Source organism: Leuciscus leuciscus (assembly GCF_965113295.1).
Source record: "Leuciscus leuciscus genome assembly, chromosome: 1".
NCBI lineage: Eukaryota > Metazoa > Chordata > Actinopteri > Cypriniformes > Leuciscidae > Leuciscus > Leuciscus leuciscus.
The window spans coordinates 52,519,868-52,539,386 of record NC_138725.1 but is presented as its reverse complement, the minus strand read 5'-3'; the positions used below and the strand labels follow the sequence as shown (position 1 = coordinate 52,539,386).

Below are 19,519 nucleotides of genomic sequence, written 5' to 3'. Positions count from 1 at the left end.
ATTTGAAATAATGTCATATTGTAAAAGAATGAGCTAATTCTAAGAATCTCAACATTGAAACCACGGGTGTGGGACATGAGCAAAAATGGTGTTTGGACCTATAAATGCTTCATAATTTTACATTAAATCATATTATTTATTCATAATTATTTATGTCAAGGTGTGTATTGACACTGCGTTTATATTTATGAAACATCAAATGACAAATTTTAACATAAATCTAAAATTTCACTCCTGGGACTTAAAAGTGCCCGTAGTTGCAGAAACACCCATTAACAGCTGTCACAAAAGAAAGAAAAACCAAATGAAAATGTTTTTTTAAATCTCATCGTAGTATCCTAATAGTGACAGAAATTACTGTAATTTTTTTTCTAAAGTTTGAATTTTATTTTTTTACTTCATTTTATTGTTTCAGCTTTTTAACTATTTAGGTTAATGTTTCTTCAAAAATGAAGCTCACATGATCGAGGACTATTTTACCGTTTATTCCTCGCGCAGTAATTTCTCAGACCGCTAAAGGACTCGTGTTCGTTTCCATAACAGCAGATAAACTAAACAGTCTCCATGGATGGATTATCTGACTAAACACATCAAGGATCTTTTCACATCAAGGATATTTTCTGTAATATGCCACTTGTCTAATTTTCGACGGATAGGAGTTCCAGCTTCTATTTGGTTGTTTTGTGGATAAATCATGGATAACCACAGACGAAAGTTCCAAACTAGCACAACCATTGGACATATGTATTTGCAGCCTTCTCCGTTTTATTTAAAAACATGCAAGGTAGGGTCACCACCTGTCGATTTATTAAGATATACACAATTATGGTTACAGCAGTTGTTTTTACTGTTACTGTCAGTTTAAAACGAGACAAATAACAAAGAATTTCGTCTGTTTAAACGCCTAAATTAACTATTTACATTTACAAAACAATAATTGTAGAATAAGAATTACACTTTGTCAGAAACTTTTAGTGTGGGATTTTGTTGTTGTGAATTAGAGCTTTGATACCATGTTACTGAACATGGACTGTAAAAGTACTGAACATGAAAGACCTGAAGAAACAAGATGTGTTATAGATACCTTCAAGCATCTTCTTGTCACTGCCAGAATGCCCCTCTTCCTCCAGTCCTCCAGCGCCAGAAGAGAGTGCCGGCCTCTGCTCACTTCTCTCTCACCTCACACACTGAGCATGACCGAAAGCCACTAAATCGACCTCTGTACAATGAAATCCACTCTAAAGCCCCTCCGCACTGGACCACACACTTCCTCGATGAGCTGGCCCAGAGGGTGAGATCTGTGTGTGTGTAAAAGATAGTTTTTCTTTGGACAATGTCCTTTTTGTTTTTGGAACTTTATATACACTTTTGTCATTTATGTTTGATCCTCTGCAGATCAGAGACCATCCAACGGTGCGAGTGGTCTCTAACCCCATCAGTGAAATGCAGGACCAGTTCAGAGGTCAATTAGCAGCATGTGCACCTCTTGGTGAACACTATAGCAAGATACAGGTGAGATGATGAAGCTGATCATTATAGGCCCAGGTGAAGTTTGCACTTGTCCATCCCTTTCTTTAAAAAAAGCTCAAATCTGGGTCACAGCGAAGCACTTACAATGGAAGTGATTTATGTCAATCCTTGAACATTAAAATCCGCACTATTTCAAAAGTATAGCAAACAATATGCATCGTAACATGATGTTATAATGTGCCACTGTAATCTAAAATTTTGCTTTATTTAAAAACAAAATGAGTGATGAACCATTTTTCTTTTTGGTAATCAGTATTAAGCTACAAATGCTGTCAAGTGAGCTTAAAGGGAAAAAAATATCATTCTGGCAAAAGTTTCTCTCTCTGTCATGGTTTCCAAACCTGTATGACTTTCTTTCTTATGTGAAACACAAAATAAGATATTGAAGAACCTTGGTAACCAGTTTTGGTGATCTTTGATTTCCATTGTATGGAGAATTCTGAGACATTTTTTGAAATATCTTCTTTTGTGTCCCACTGAAGAGAAAGAGTCATACAGGTTTGGAACAACATAAAGGAGAGTCAATAATGACAAAACGTGGATTAATGAGAGTACTTTCCCTTTAACTTATATCAACCCCAGAATATTCCTTTAACTGTGCTCTGGGTTTAAGAAGCTTTTTTGGAGAGTGGAGAATAGAAATGTATTTTAAAAATGGTGTGGATGAGGGAATTTCAAACATCAATATAAAAAAATGCTAATTCATGCAAAGTATCTTAATGGATGACTCTCACAGCAATGAGGATTCAGCAGCACTCCGGCTGTTTTATCTCCACCCGAGCTTCTGGGCTGATGGAATGACTCACACTTCTCTTGATTTTACTCAGGCACTGTACCGACAGCTGGAAACGACTCAGGCGTTCATGCGAGAACCAGCCTGTAGCACAACCAAGGCAGACTTCAAGCACTTTCACAGGTAACTCTCCACCCCTAGAGGGCAGTGTGAATGCACTGGTGGATTAAATGCTAATTCCGAGATCTGAGGTCAGCAGTGGTGGCTTCTCAAAAGTGACGATTGAGATCAAAAGGTTTACCGATCAGATTCAATCCCAGGATGTAAGTGGAGGATAATGTACTATTTGAGTAATCAGCTTTCTGGATACCATTAGAGCAAAGCATCCATCCCAAGAACAACACCTCAGGGGTGATGTAAATCTGTGATCTGGCCCATAGTGAATCATGCAGTTAAAGCTGCCACTGGTTCTTGACTTTTGAACGTGTAACACAGAGCTGCAGACAAGATATCTCACATTGCTATGATTAGTTAGAATTACAGTGCGCATAATACACTTTTAGTTATCTAACTGATCAAATAATGTCTTCAAACATGGTCAGTTTAACAAACCTTCAGGGTCAGATCTGATCACAACACAGTTTTTTAGGTGACTTAACGAAATAGTTCAATTAAAATTCTGTCTTTATTTACTCTTAAAGTTATTTACTCAAACTTGTATGACTTTTATTCTTCTGTAGAACACACAAAAATGGTAATATTTTTTTAAAGTTGTCTTAGCATTTGTTTTTGTCTGTACAATGATGTTTTGGACCCCATTTACCTTCATTGTATGAACGAAGACTGTTGAAACATTCTTCAAAATAGTCATACAGGTTTGAAACAATATGAGGGTGAGTAAATGATGACAGACCTCTCATTTTTAGTGAATGATCCCATTAATAATCATTAGGCTTAAGGTTAATCCAACACTGAATATGGCACATCAGATGAATGCTTTATTTTTCATGTTGGCTTGCTGCAGGCAGATTGAAATGATTTAGTGAAGCATTGCTCATCTCATCTTCTGGCCTGGCCTCCTGAACCTTGTCAGCTCTTGATTGGTGGGCTGCACTCAAGGTCACAAACACACATTGACACTAATTCACACACTTCTTCACAGCAGGTTTATGTTTGACAGTGTAACATATGGGGAATGTCTCTTTTTGTTTTTTAAACTGCATTTTTTTTTTTTTTTTTTAAACTGGTACATCTGCTTTGCTGACTTCATAACTAAGAACAAATAGTTTTACTTAAAGTTTTACTTAAAGCTTCATGTGTTTTAGCTTATTTTTTTATAGAGAAAGCAGTGTCATATATGGCATATATACTAAGATGTTTCCTATGCTAAGAATGAAGAGCTTTAGTCTCTTAACTTTAGTAACTTTAGAGGACCCACAATCTCCCAAATGTGTTTCCATTGACAAAGTAATATATGGGCTAAGTGAATGGTCAACATAGAGATAAGGCAAGAAGATAATGGACCTCAAAGCACTAGTGCGTGCATGCAATGTATTAATACTCTTCTGTGAGCCCTGTGCCTCCTCTTTACCCACTAAATCATTTTCTCTTTTTTTTTCTTAGTCACTGATAATCCTCTTTTTCAGGTCAGATTTGTCTCCTCGTTCCGTCCTGGATGCAGCTACCTTCAATGGAAAACTTACCAAGAGCGGGGCTCACAGCCGACTTCCTGCTCACAAAGCTCCATCCACTTTATCATGTCAACCCCGGCTGCCTCGCCCACCTCTGCCTTTGCCCCACAGGGTATATGGACAGTTTTATGGTACCTGTGGCTCCCTCAACATCACAAGCTGCTGATATTGCACAAAGCGGGGTGAAATGGGAAGAAGATGGTGGTAGAGGCCTGTTACTGGACATTTTAGGTGTTCCTAAAATGTATAGTACTGAGAATCAGACATATGGAAGAAAAAGGATGTCAGTGGTATAAGAAAAAAAGTTTGATTTTCAGTTTTGCGGTAATTGATCTGAACTTAAACAAAAAATGGTTTCATCAATATTGCTTGATTTCTGTTCTTTTCTTGCGTCACTCAGAGGGTCTGTAATACATGGAGAACAAAACATGTTAGAAGTGATTGGTGGAAACATTATTGATTTATTGATCTGGAGTGTGTACCTTTTGTGGCTATGTATTCTTTATCCTTAAAGGGATCGTGCACTCAAAAATGATCATTCATGATTACAGGAAGTGTGCTAAAAAAAAATCCTTGAGAAAAAAAGATGCAAGTAAAAAAGGAAGACCATGGGGAGGCCGAAGTTTCACTGAGGAAGCAGCTGGCTGCACATCTAGACAACCCAAGAGGGTTGAGAGCCAAAAACATAAAAGAGAGGGTGGTAGTTTGTCCTCAGATACTATATTTTAATTAGAATATTATACTATCTAGCCTACAATTTTTTTTATGCAATTAAGCCACATTTCTGAAGTTTCCAAATGTTGGTGTGTCCCTTCAGGATATATATATTTTTTCCAAAATCTACCTCCTTTTGCCCAGCTTGCATTATTTGATTTTCTTGTATGTTGAATCAGTTTGAGCAGAATTCTGAGACCTGGCCTGGTGCTTGTCCTAAGTGGTGGTCTTTCACACAGAGACACAAACTGTGTATGGGACTCCCATCAGAAAGAGACTCAAATCTGTATGGAGTGTCTGTAGATCAGGGCTACAGATTTACACTGGTAATTTACGAGCCCAGGAAAAACACACTGACCAAGGTGAAAGACACTCATACTGGCCAACAGTGGAAGTAATCTGGATGTCATTTATACTTTCTTATACTGTATACTATCATTTTTGTGTAATATTTCAAATAAATGTAGTTTAAAAGTGAATTTTAAGCTCCAAGTATTGATCCTACAATTTATGTGATCTAGTTTGTGAGTTCAAGTCTATCTATTGTAGTGGAATATTTTAATAAGGAGTTAAATGTACCTCCAAATACACTCAGACATACGCACGCACACAGACACACAAGAAGCACAAAGGAAAGAAACACCATAAAAAGATAAGAGTGACACAAGAGGACTTGTCTGCAACTATGCAGAATGGCATGGTGCAAGCTAAGCATAAAAGTCAGAGGACTGTGTTTTCCTCAGTTCCTCTAGAAAAACCCAAAGTGGCCTAAAACAGGAACAATGTATGTGGTTTAGGTGTATACCTCAGAAAAAGAATGTTCAAGTGTGTTCATTTTTGATGTTCATAGAGAGAGTGAATTCTCTCTAGATCCTTATTTTTGCCTGCTGCTATTTCATAACCTGAGAAGCTCAAGACGAGAACAGGTTATTTTTTTATCAGATTGCTTGTGTGAACTGCTTAGAAGTAAGTTACTCTTTAGGCCTACATCCATTTTCTGGGACTGCCCCGGGAATGGATTAGCTGAAGAATCATAATCTGTAACCTTTTGATTTTTGCTTACAAGTTTTGGGATTATTGTGTAACCAAGTATATTTCTCTTTTGTTTAAATAAACTTTTATTTTATAAAGACAAGTATTTTTTTTTCATCATACTTCAGCTGTACAAAGAAAGTTCAATAGCAATAGAGTAGGCACTTGTATATCTTCACCTGACCAGGACAAAAAAAGATCCAGGAAGCTTTCACCTGAGGGTAAGCATGAAAGATATTTTGAGTCAATGATTGTTATTGTTGTATATGGTGTTAAGGGACATACCTTTGGTATAGCAAACTAGCCAGTGTAGTAAACCTGACCTGACAGCAAAAGACTACCTAAATAGGGGTTAATCAGGCAATGAGGTTGATCTTAATCGTTAATTTATAATCCCTTTTTAAAAATAATTCTACATGAAGTGGGTATTGGACTGTGTTCGTGTTTTAAGGGCAAAAAAAAAAAAAAAAATCGTGTAAAAACGTGACACTGGACGAAATGCTGGAGATAGCGACAGGTTTGATTCTTGGCGTGTATATGGTTAAATAGCACAGGGTGGGGTTTGGGGAGGGGGCACCAGCTGCCACCTTTCCATTTAAAGAGCTGAGGGAACAACACAGAGGGATCCCATGTCACCTTTAGATTAAGGACTAAATTGCATGGAAATACAGATTTACAAAACCAAAAGATCGACAGAGAAAGAAGGGAGGGAAAAAAACGGACGGAAGAGATTGTTTGTTCGCCTTAAATAAATTCACACAGACCTCTCAGTCTGCAACCTGGTTACGGTCTTTTTGACCCTGGACAACGGGAGCAGGTGAAGATACGGAAGAAAGGATGCTAAAACTGAGAAGAAAGGGATAGACTGTTAATGGAGTGAGTGCATGAAGATGAAAGAAATAGAGAGAGGTGTTTCCCCGCTGCTCGTTTCGCTTGGTTGGATAGACTGTTTCGTTTAATGAATAAAAGTAGCCTAATTGGTTAACACGAGCTTTGGTAAATCATAGAAATGCTTATTTATCAGGGCGAAAATTATATAGTAGATCTCTAACACCCATGCATATAACGGGAGTCATTTATTTGAGGTACAAGGATAGCAGCTGGTCCAACATAGGCGATATAAACATATAGATATTAAGAAAGCTAGTCTTTTATATCAATTAAGGAATTGCGCGACTACGTAGTAGCACATTTTGAACTGGCAGTTCTTGTAGCAAGAATATATTAGCCTACATTATTCATAACTGTACATTTTATAGAAAACAAAATCTTATGTTTAAGTATTCTGCACAGTCATTCGGACCCCACGCCAAGAGGATCCCTCCATTCAGTCAGAAAACACTGAATTTCACGTAGCGTTTTTGTGCAGTTTGTGTGTTCATGTGTGTGTGTTCAGTAACACGCACACTGCACGCACGCGAACAGAGCCTGACCCAAAGCGAGTAAGTAGCCTATGTAATATAGGTGTTTGTGCCGTGTCTGTGTCGTGATCTTGTGTACAAGTGACAAAAGTATTAATGTCTGTGTGCCCGGTGCAAAGACCAGGCCTGCCTACCCTCTGCCAGTCAACGGACTCAACAAGTAGTAGCCTAGTCAGGTTTACTTTGGTTTTTCTCACTTAAACCAGCGTGCGAATTATGGAATGCTTTGATTAAAAGTCACTTCACGAATAGAATTCCCGTTAGCCTGAGTATGTATCCATGGCGAATCAATTCATGATAGCCAATCTATTAGGCCTACATGTCACATAATCACATATTTACACAATTATACGTGGAACTTTAGTTATTTATTTTTTTAATGTTTATTATTTTACTGTTAGCTAAGTTTCTGACAGTAAAAAGTAGGCTCCATGAAAGTCACTCAATGATTCGCACACTGACTTAACCCCCCCCCCCCCCCCCCCCCTTTTTTTTTTAAAGGTATTATGTTACATTTTGAGTTGTCAGTCCAACAAATGTACATTTCATGTCCCACAATGATTGAGTGTCTGATTTTTTTTTCCCCACATAGTCACCCTGATATCTGTATTGGCTTGATGTAGGTGTCTTTTCACTATGTTAGCATAAATGTCAAATCTTCTTTATACCTGTATACACACTCTTTTCTTATCCTCTGAAGCAGATCCCTAATTCTGTTTTATTTTAAAGAGAGTAGCCAAGTATATGCCCGAGGTATGTTAGAGAACTCAGTGTTCTCATTCCAGCAACTGTATAAGCAGCTTGTGTGTGTGTGTGTGTGTGTGTGTGTGTGTGTGTGTGTGTGTGTGTGTGTGTGTGTGTGTGTGTGTGTGTGTGTGTGTGTGTGTGTGTGTGTGTGTGTGGCATCATGACTCCCTACCCAATGGCAACTGCAAACAATACTCAGTCAAAAGTATATTTTGGCTGTGGATGGAACTCTCTTCATCCTCCCATTTCTCCCATATCTTGCTAATACTCTAACGATGATTCTCAACTGGACGGTCCCCAAAAAATGGTTCTGATAAAGTTCTAGATAATAACAATGCTAAATACAGTTAATAATAGCTAAATCAGCTGTTAAAATGGAGGATGAAATATTTCCCCTTGTTTTTTGTTGTTGAAACTTTTGACTGTGCTTCTAATTCTACTTTATTTTATGATATTAACATTCATTGTTTGATAATAGGGACATTATCTTGAACCAGTTGAGAACGACCAGTTTAAGCAACACCTTCATTCTAACTTGTTTTCATCTTCCTCTACACTTTCTCATCGTATCACACACCAGTTCAACTTTTTCTGTTTATTTCTCTCAGTCTCTGGTCCCTCCCCTTCTGCCTCCCTCCTTCACCCACTCACATATTGGCAGCACCTTATTTCAAATCATTTTCTCTTCCTCCTGCTGATGCCTTTCCATGATTTCGCATCCTCACTAATATACCCCTTCCTGACAGTGTGACCCTTACCGATCACCTGAGATGACCTTCTCTGTCCTCCGTCTGGTTTTAATTCCTTCTTTTTTTTTTTTTGGTCACCCTACTCCATTCTTTCCCACCTCTAAGAATAGTTTCCATCAAGTTCATGTGTGATTTGGCTTAACACAATTATATCCCATCTCTCTCCGGCTTCATTCCCTGAGTACTTAATAGGGGACTATAAAGGGATGGTAATTAACCAGAGAGGGCACTTTTATTAATTAGGTTTTAACGAGAGCTGGGGCTGGGGCTGGGGCTGGGGTGGGGGTGGGGGGGGGGGCTTATAACTATCTTAAGAGCACTGTTAGTGTTAGATATGGGAATATAGTCATGTAGCCTACGTCTCAATGCTGTCACTGTAAGATGAGTCTTCTAAGCTCCTTTCTGTATCTCTTTCTCTCGGCTGAAAAAGAGGGGGCCTTTTGAAAAGGGCTTCTGTTCTCAGCAGTCGGAGCGGAGTGATTAGTTTCAAAGCAGAGGTCAAAGTCTGACTGATGACCTTCTGAGGATATATCGTATTGTTCATGTGTGCCAATGCTGTGTAGTTTGTCTTTGCACAGCACAAATTCATTTTAAGCTAATTAATTGTGCTGTGACATGGCTTTTTTTTTGCGAATGTCACTATGTTTGTGTACGTAAGCGTCCTTGCTCTGTTAATTTATTTTCTTTTAGTGCTATTCCACAGGAGACGTCGATATGAGCAACTCGGCTAAGAGTAGCTTAGTGCACACAAATGAGAGGGAGAGAGAGAGAGAGAGAGAGAGAGAGAGAGAGAGAGCACGAGGAAGGGATTGCAAAAAGCCTCAACAATCACTGGGCTCAAGCAGCAGGTTGAGGCTGAGATAATACCTGCTTGGTTTGTATAAATCATCAATTATATTACATTTGTTAAGTGATTTCTGTTACTTAAAAGAGTGTATGGGCTAAAAAGGGACACAACCCTGTATGCAATGCATCGAAATATGCTTTGCATAAGGCATCCATACCTCAGTCGGGGAGAAAGCTTGAAGAGGAGGGGGTACTGCAGTATTTTGTGCTGTGCAGTTCCTCGATGAAGCCTCTAGGTGGCCTTTGAGCACCGCTGAGCTTCAACTGCAGTGGGATAGCAAGTAGAAATATCCAAAGAACCAACACTGCACCAGACAGAGAGAAAGGGAGTTAGAGTGAAGGTATAATGCAGACGCAGTACAGCATACTGTAAGATAGAAGAACAGTAGGGTAGATATGGGTCAGATCTACTTCCTTCTCATAATAGTGCATGTATGTATCACTTCTCTTTGACAATTGTTTCTCTAAATTGAATCATTTATGAATGGAGCCTCATTTACCTTTACTGCAGTCATTCCTTCACATTCCCCTCAGTGGCCGTAACCTGTTCTCTCCGTTTTTCCTCTCTCCTTGCTCTCTGTCGATAGAGTGCTGTTGTCTTTTATAGGCGTATCTGTCCTTGCATCCAACCCCCATCCCAATGGACATGCACACTTTAATGTACTTCCCCCTTATCCAGGTACACTCTTGACAATGGTTTCCCTTTGAACTGTTTTCCCACCTAGTTTCCTCTCAGTTTCAGGGTTTCCTATTCATCTTTTTTTAGATATATACACAGGGGCGTAATTTGTGGGGGGGTTGGGGGGAGATAACCCCCCCAATATTTAAATCTATGCATTACAACCCCCTCCAATATTTATACCATGATCACATGAAAAGGAGGCATCAGGAGGCATACCCAAACTTCAACCCCCCCAATGTTCAAACCAAATCTACGCCCTTGTATATACACATATATATATATATATATATATATATATATATATACCCATTTGTGTTCCTTATAATTATTTATTTTACCACCATAAGCTTGTTATATCTAAACACCTTACAAATACTCCATTGGTTTAGCCAATGTTGAATGTTGGGCTGCTCAGGCAAATAGTGCAGCAGAGCCAAAGTGTTTAGACTTTTGAGGATTTAGTTATATATAATGAAATACTATACATTGAAACAACATGTATAACGCCTGCACAGTTTTTTAAAATGTTTAATGTTTTACATTTGTATTACTTTATTTTTATGTTATTATTATTATTTATTAGTGGTGAGATTTGTTTTAGTATGTTTTTTGTTTAAGACACTTCCTTGGATGTCTGGTATAATTTTTTTTATTTTTTTTATTGCTCAACTTTTAACTATATTTCCAGTGCTTATACAGTCCTTAGCTTTAAATGATTAACTGAAGCTCATACGCTGTCCGTGGTGCTGAATGTAGAAACCAACCTAACTATCTTCATTTAGAGAAGCAGCGAATCAATTTACCTTGTTTCATGTGATTCAGCCTCTCTTTCCAACGGTTCTCACTCTCCTGTGATCTTTGTTGTTTTAACAGTTAATCACAGTAGGACATAAGGGCAAGCAAGGGAAAGAGTGAGCTGAGCAGAGTGGATAAGAGTGGATAAGTAATGAGGGAAGACAGTTTGACAGATATGTATAGAGCAGCCGTGTAGCACAGCCAAACAAGAGGCATAGATATAGGAGAGTTATTGTGAAAGCCGGAAAAGACAGCACAGCAAAACATGGGAGGAGGACATTTGTCTGTGAAATCTGACCCTTGTACACTGTTTTGCTGGGCAATCTAAAAAATTGCTTTGTGTAGTAACTTCTAACTTAACTTGTTTTATTCCATTTAAAAAGCTGGTTTAACTAGCTGAATTTGACTACACTAACAAAAGTCATTTTTAAAGTTGAAATCAGGTACTATTAGATCCAATGGCACGTTGCCACTTTTTTACAGTGTTTGATAATCCCAAGAGAAAAAGATAATAGCTTCCCTGCTCCATATTTCCAAAATGGGACATTTTGATTGGAAAAAGAGCGGCAGTACTCATTTGTTTCACTATACGGCTAAGTAAAGCTTCTCAGTGTGAAATACCATGAAAATATGAATGCATGTTTGTGCATATGAATCTAACCCTTTTTAATAGAATATTGTAATTTTGAAGATTGCATCCTCAAACAATTATGACTGCAACAAAGGTTAATACTGTACAGTGACTGTACTGAATGGTCTGCATAACATTAGTACTGCCCAAAGAGAGAAAGCGAGGGATAGTGTAAGAGTTAATGCTCTGCAGTCTTTTCTCCCTATTTTGTGTAGCTCAGCAAATAATCGTTCTGCCTTTAGCTTTTCTCCCTCTTCCTCCCACCCTTCTTCTCGCTCTCATTCTCTTCCTCTCCCTCTTTCTATTGGATACACTGAGAGCATGGTGTGAGGAGGGGGGTGGCTGTGAAACATTCAGTCATTTTCATCTCCCTTCGCTGTAATTGAGCAGAGTGTTTTAGTGAATTGAGGGACATGAGAGCTGAGTGATGGTAAAAGATGGAAATTGAGAGATGGGTGGGCATTTCAAAAGAGGAGGGGTCTCGTTCCTGTTTATTATGTGAAACTCACTCCTTCATTAGAATGCTTATCCCATATACCTGCATCAACATTCATCTAATTTTGTATGTTTGCCAGGGTCGTCACTAGAATTACACAATGTTTATGGACGGGTCCTTTCTTTTTCAGGCCCATTGAGTAGACCGTACCATAAAAGACCGTAGTGGGCCCCCTCATGATGTTCCCAACAGCCTTAGGCTATATTTGCACTTTCTCCAGAATTGTAATAGGAATTTGACCATTGCAATTGCATTGCACCACCTATACAGAGCCACATTAGCGACTGGTGCAAGAACTAATGATGTGATGAGTTAAAAGCAGGTTACTTTTACCAACTTGATGATGTATAAAAGTATGAGCATCACTAATTTTCTTTTCTCTTCTTCTCTCCCACCCAGGCTCCTCCTCCCCCCCTCCCCTCTCGGTTCTCTCTCCTCCTCTCCCTCCCCCTGCTCCTCTATGCTCAGTTCGGTGTGTGTCTCCTCTTTCAAAGGGCGCAAGGGTGGGAACAAGTCGTCCAACAAAGCATGTTACAGCGCAGACATGACTTGTCCTTCAGACAGCGAGAAAATAGTGATAAACTGCGGGGGGGTTCGGCACGAGACGTACCGCAGCACACTGAAGACGCTGCCTGGGACCCGCTTGTCCTGGCTCACGGAGCCAGATGCGTTCAGTAACTTTGACTATGACCCCAAATCCGACGAGTTTTTCTTTGACCGTCACCCTGCCACCTTTGCTTTCATCCTCAACTATTACCGCACTGGGAAGTTGCATTGTCCCAACGATGTCTGCGGTCCTCTCTTCGAGGAGGAGCTCGCGTTCTGGGGTATCGATGAGACGGACGTGGAGGCTTGCTGCTGGATGAACTACCGACAGCATCGGGACGCAGAGGAAGCGCTGGACAGCTTCGAGACGCCCGAGCCGGACCTGCCAGAGGACGACCCGGCGCTAACGGGCGGTGCGGACGGCGACTTGAAGAGGTTGTGTCTACAGGAGGATGGTCGCAACACCAGCAGGTGGAGTATCTGGCGACCCCGCATGTGGGCGCTGTTTGAGGACCCCTACTCCTCGAAATACGCCAGGGTGAGTGCGTGTATCGGCATCTTTCGAAATCTACTTTATTATTAAACCTGTCTGTATTAGATTTTGAGCGCGCTTCACGTGAACTTCTTGTAGTATGACCCTGTGTGAGTGTAGGCTACATGGAATCACAAGCTAGTTTGCAACATAGTCCGCTGTCGTACTTGGCATGAGCTGACAAGTTGTAAACCTCTGGGAAGTTTGCTAGCTAAGTTTGGAGAGAAAAAGACTTTGGGTCGTTATGTGGAGTCTTTCTCTGTCACTCTCTGAAAATGCAGTATTTTGTCTCGCTGTCACGCTCCACGCGCATTATTTGGCGGTGAACATAACTCGAGTCTCAGCATGCGCAGTTGGGCTCCTCGGCACCTTTTTTTAAAACTTACCTTTTTGGTTCGGCTGTTCGTGTAAATTATGAAATGTTGAAAAAAAATGTTTTAATGGTTTGAAGAACGTTGTTATTCAGTTTGATTTCATACTCTGCTTTCAAGAATACTTTACTTTATTCTGGTTGATCAGTCGCTGCATTCAGCCATCAAATATTTCTGAATAATTATGAGTGGCAACGCTATAAAACTGACTGGTTTCCTTCATGGATGTGGTCGTATTCAGTTCTCTCTGCAGTCTACAAGCTAATAAAACATTTTATGTTTCACATATTTAATGTCCTTTCATGTATAAGTATGCGTGTAGTAAGCCAAATAATCCTCTGCCAGACGGTCATTATCGCAAAACCCTTAATTAATATACGCATTCAGATCCCAACCGCCAGTCATTGCGCATGCGCAAAGAGTATGCACATTTCGCTGTTGTCCATACTGCAGAACGGCACCTGGCAGACCCCTACGACATTGAACGCCAGGACATTTACCCTGAGGTGTACTCCATTGAGTTTTGGCTATGAACATTGCATTACCTTGCAGATCTTGAAAGTTAGAAAAACGTTTCAGCAAAGCAGGAACAAGTGAGAAAACAACTGCTCATGCCTGAATGAGTACGTCTAATTCAGCTCCCTTGGTCGTGAGTCAATATATCATGTGCATGAAACTGGGCACTGGTGAGGACCCTGACTCACTTCACATTGGGACACTGATGGCTTTATTTCACGGCAACAGGGCTGTGGGGCATCCGGGGCCCTGGTGCAGGTTGTTGCTGTGGGTCCTCAGTTGAAATCACAGGGCCTTCCTAAGGCTGGGGCCCCTGGCAATGTTCTCATTGTACACCATCCTTACTGACATTTATGAACAACAGCATCATGGATATATTTTTTGTTATTTAAAAGTACATTATGATAAATACTTTGATTGCTGCAACAATTCAGCTGTAAATTATTTATAAATGTTAGCTAGATTATGTTCATTACCTGTCTAGCTTTGTATTTTTATGCTGATACATAATTAAATAATTGTTTGTTTTTTTAAAACATCTTTCACGTTTTGTCATATGCGGCGAGTAGCTGGCTCACATGATTATGTTTTTTGCTGTAGAACTTCCATTAAGGTGCATTATGCACAGTCCTTAAAATAACCGACTCCCTGATCAGTGCCCTGATTGAGCTGATTGAAACTATGATAGTGAACACGTTGTCATGCTTGCAAAATATTTAGAAATGTTGTACCCTTTATTAAAGGTGCTCTAAGCGATGTCACGTGTTTTCTAGGATGACTTTTTTTGTGTCACATATAGCAAACATCTCCTCACTATCCGCTAGCTGCCTGTCCCCTGAACACACTGTAAAAAAAACGCGGTCTCTGTAGATAGCCCAGGATCCACAAACGGCAACAAAAACAAACTGGGCCAACCTGCACCACGAAACATAACAAACTGTTCTAGCCAATAACTGTTTGGCTAAGCATTGTTAATTTTTTACTTAACAATGACAATACTTTGAACGTCAACAAGAAGTGACGTCACCCAACATCGCTTAGAGCACCTTTAAATGATGTGACCCATACCAATGGTAAGGTAGCCTATATGTTTAACCACAAGATATTTGAGAAAATTCTAGCTTATCAAAGCAAGTTACTGGTATCAGGTTGTGCTTATGTATGTATCCACATTGGGAGTACAGGATATTCGCGGTATACCAGAAACTAGAGATTCCCGTGGGTCTTGCTTTTAACTGAATCAGTTTCCTGCTTACTCGGCAGAAGCCCCGTATATCACTGCCACCACAATCACCTGATAATCACTACACCTGAAGCTTAAGTTAGATTTTTTTCTGGGTGTCACGGTTGTTATCCCAATTTTGGGATACTGAGCATAATAAGGTCATATGAATTCGAAAACTTTACACAGCCCAATTAGATGCACCAAACTATTTGCTTGCCATTTTAAGTGATTAATCACATCATCTTTTTTTCCAGTCAGACAATAATCTCTGTCATTATAAAAAAATCTGTTACGACTTTAGGAAAACAAAGTCACTTACTGACCCTTGTTTGAGAGATGTCTCAGCTGGAGCACATGAAAGGTAATTCACCCTTTGGCTCTCAGAACGTCATTCACGAGCTAGTGAACAGCAACCATTTATCTCCTTTATCATTGCAGGCTGGTTATTTAAGATATTTATCTCCCTCGTCACATCTAGGTCAATAGATCATAGTCATGAGCAGTCGATACATACTTGCTTTCTTAAATCCCCAGGGTTCCATTTAACTGTTCAGTTTTACTCTGTATTTTTGTCTGCATTTAATTGCAGAATTGCTCCTAATGCGTTTGAAGGGTCTGCGATTGTAAGTTACCCAGCTCTTCTCACTGTTCTCAAGGGGAGGGAGAGATGCCGTCATCGTTTTACTGCGTCGTCATTGAACGGAGGTCTTTTATCAACCGTGACACGCATAGTGTTTTATTAGCGGGCTGCTGTATGGGTGCAGGGCCTCGTGCCGGATTGCTAATCATCACTTACAACCTCCATGTCCCTTTCTCTGGCTGTGCTATAGCGTAACACTGCGGCGTCTCATACTAGCTGACTGCGCTCTGATTTCTGCTGCAGAGCAACAGAGGCAGAGCCTGTGCATTTGTGTATGTGCGTGCAGCGTGCAGGCAATGCTGGTAGTCACTTTTTTCAATCTGAAAATATGCAAATGCATGCAAGATGTGTATTATCTAGATTTTTGGCTACATTTTTAACTGATTTAGTTTTCATTTTAGGCACTTATGAAGATAGAAGATGTCTTCAAAGTAAATGCTGACTTTTAAAAGACTGTAGTGTCGGGCACCATAAAATAAATAGCATGCGTATCTGAGTTGATCTATGGTGTCAGGACTAGCAGCTCTCTCTCTCTCTCTCTCTCTCTCTCTCTCTCTCTCTCTCTCTCTCGCTGGTTAAATCCCTAGTTTAAATCAGATGATCCAGTGAGCCCATTCATAAGTGAAGAGTTGCAGTAAACCCTGACTCCGTATTGGCCAGATTAAAGGTTTCAGATAACAGTTTCGATACACAAAAGTATGGTAAAAAATATGATGCAATTTATCATAACATGTTGTACACCATTGATTATAAAATCAAAAGAGGATTATTTTGAAACCAAGAAAGATGGGGATTTGAAGACATTAAAGCAGTGATAAATCGTCTTTGGAGATCAACATTTGAAGTTACCCTAACATAATTAAAGAATCATAATTAGGCTAATAAAACATGGGGACATGCATAAAACACAGGAGAAATCCTATAAACATTTGGGAAAGTTTGTGGGTAAGAATGGAGTCAATGTCCTTGTGTATTGGAAGTTTATCTCTAAAGTCTTTTGCTCAGATTGTTAAGGGGAGCAGAGGTGATAACGGCCTTTGAAGAGAACTGGTTTGAGGGCCGATGAAAACGGGAGAGGGGGAAGCTTTTATGATGTTTTGAGCATTTTGATTTAAGTCCATTCGTTACATATTTCCCCCCTTTCGAACGACGAGGTTCAGGTGGAGGCATCGTCGGGACGATGGTCAGTTGAATCGTGATGGACAAGGGAATCATGATGCTCGAGTCTCTGGTGGTTCCTAATTGTTGTAGTGTAGTGTTTTCACCAGTCTCACAGGTGAAGTAGTTAGATATTGTGGACACTGCAAGGTGTTTATCCTCAGTCAGCTTCATCCTGTGCACCTGTTCTTGGCCCAGGCAGGACAAAATTGATGGAGATGGTTTTCGAAGGATGCCATGAACACTGTGTTGTCTGAGCCTCTTTGGTCTCTTAGTCTCTTACTCTCTTAGTCCCTTTCTGAAATCCTGATGTGAAGATGATGCTAAACTAGAAGTTTTCTAAGGACCCCCAAGCTTGTGCCAGACTGCGGCCTTGTCTTTCCATTCACCAAAGATCCTCTGACTCACACTGGTTCTCTCTCATCAAGACATCAGCAAAGATCAACTGGAGCCTCAACAAATTGCATCAGGGCAGTTTAATTCAAATGAGCAAGACATGCAAGTATCAAACTTAGTATAATTATTTGATACATTAATTATCCTTACCCCTTTTAAAGAAGGGTGTGTTAGAACTAAACTGATGGTTTGCTCAAGGCTGTTGATCTGCTGAATTTCAAACAATGCTTTAACTTCTTGCTTTCCTGTATTCTGCTTCGGCTCTCTTTCCCTTGGTAAACTGTATATATGTATGTGTATGTTAGAGAAGTTAAGTGTTTAGTCTAGTTAATAAAATCTTGTTCATGTCACACGTAAAGTTGTCCATGTTTCAAGCTAAGTCCATGAGTCCCTAATCATGCCGATTTTGATCACTAGCTCTTAGTAGTATTGTAAAGTAAGAAAAACATTTCCCTTACTCCGGAAATGTACATTTCTTAGAATTAATAAACAATTAACACTGAGTGTACACAGGACAAACAGGTTAATTGATTGTAATATTAATTTTACAACATTAAGTTAATTCTATTAACTGATCCAAATATTCATAATCAATTATAACAAGTTATGATTGATTATTCATATTTCTTTAGAGCTAATTTGCTACAATGATGATCCTTTTGAGACAAAAAAAAAATATTATAAAGCTGTCTAAAATATTTCCTGGAAAATATTTAATTTAAATTAACTTGACACTGTATTTTTTTCTTCCCTCATTTAGAGTTTTATTTTATTTTATTTTATTTTATTGTGAAAAGAATATATAATAAATATGTGAAATATATCTGGCACTGGCAACTATTTACTTTCTATTAAGCAGACACTGTATGTTTTTCTACCTACTATTAGAGATTTTATATTGTATTTTACAATATTAAAAGATATACAAAAAATATGTGTAAAATATTATCTGGAAAATTGTTGACTGTATTTTTTCTACCCATATTATAGTTATTTTATTTGATCTTACCATTTATATTATGAAACTAATATGATAAAGAAATTTAGTTTCTATTACGTTGACACTATATATTTTCCTTCCCACCATTAGAGTTATTTTATTTTATTTTATTTGTATTTGTATTTTTATTTGTATTTGTATTTTTATTTTTATTTTTATTTTTATTTTTATTTTTCTAGCACACTTTTGTGGCCCCCACTGGGGGCCCCAAACTCCAGCTTCACAACCACTCACTGATCTAATTGACAATTGTCACTATTGCGTAATTTGTAATTACGTGTAACATGTGTAACATGTGTGAAGAACTAGAGCAAAAGGTGCTTCATTTGGAGAGAAGACACAAAAGATACTTTACACACTGTTATAGGGCAGGTTAATTAAGGAATGTGTTTTACACAATAAAACATCCTCAATGACCGTTACCTGAGGAGCAAATGCATAGTTTGCAGAATGATCGGAATGACTTTACTGTTGTTCAGCATCTCAAGCTTGTAGGTGAGCACATGTTGTATGGATAACAACCTGAGGGTGCATAGTCATTCACGTGCAAAATCCTATTCGATAAGGATGAACAACTATTAAATGAACTACAGAGCTCTTGCAGTGTTTCTTAGCAACAGCCCGTAGTCAAAATAATCCCGCTTTGCAGTGCTCTGTGTATTTTGTACCCACGTGTAAATATATATATATATATATGAATAAAGCCTTTAATTAACGTCACAGTTCACCTTGCTTAAGATAGATGATCCAGTAGTATGTATCTAGAAATGTATGTTTGTTTTTTCGCTTTGCATTTGTCATGACACTCATTACTAAATAACTGCTTTTACATGCGTTATGTCAGTAGATCAACCCCCGGAGTTTCCCAAACCTTAGTGAGCTCCCTAACTAGACAGCATTTGTGTGCTTCATATCGGCATGCGCACCAATGTTTGATTGTACTGCCACCAGGAAAAGTATGACGTCACTTCTGGAGCTGTCCAGTGCTGAAATGCAGAATGATATTCCGGAGATTAACGCTGCTTTAACTAAAAGAAAAAGTGCCAGTTTTACATTGCCAGTACTTTT

General features: G+C 39.1%; 2 protein-coding genes across 9 annotated transcripts in view; both read left to right on the top strand.

Annotated features, from left to right (window-relative positions):
* Positions 1 to 418: 418 nt before the first annotated feature.
* saxo3 (stabilizer of axonemal microtubules 3) lies at positions 419 to 5,265 on the top strand. Its single transcript, XM_082146581.1, is given in 6 exon segments — positions 419 to 784; positions 1,112 to 1,291; positions 1,396 to 1,512; positions 2,358 to 2,446; positions 3,910 to 4,062; positions 4,064 to 5,265. Coding segments are annotated over 6 exon segments (816 nt in total). The 5' UTR covers positions 419 to 694; the 3' UTR covers positions 4,251 to 5,265.
* A 291-nt stretch (positions 5,266 to 5,556) lies between these two features.
* kcnc3a (potassium voltage-gated channel, Shaw-related subfamily, member 3a) overlaps positions 5,557 to 19,519 on the top strand; it is a 71,323-nt gene continuing 57,360 nt past the window's right edge. For 4 of the 8 annotated variants that reach the window (XM_082146520.1, XM_082146519.1, XM_082146522.1 and 1 more), the window contains exons 1-2: positions 6,304 to 7,142; positions 12,467 to 13,151. In XM_082146520.1, coding sequence (XP_082002646.1) covers positions 7,081 to 7,142; positions 12,467 to 13,151 — 747 coding nt within the window. In that variant the 5' untranslated portion in view covers positions 6,304 to 7,080. Of the gene's footprint in view, positions 5,922 to 6,303; positions 7,143 to 12,466; positions 13,152 to 19,519 lie in introns of those variants that run through there. The other 4 variants (XM_082146524.1, XM_082146521.1, XM_082146523.1 and 1 more) reach the window with 3 other exon arrangements.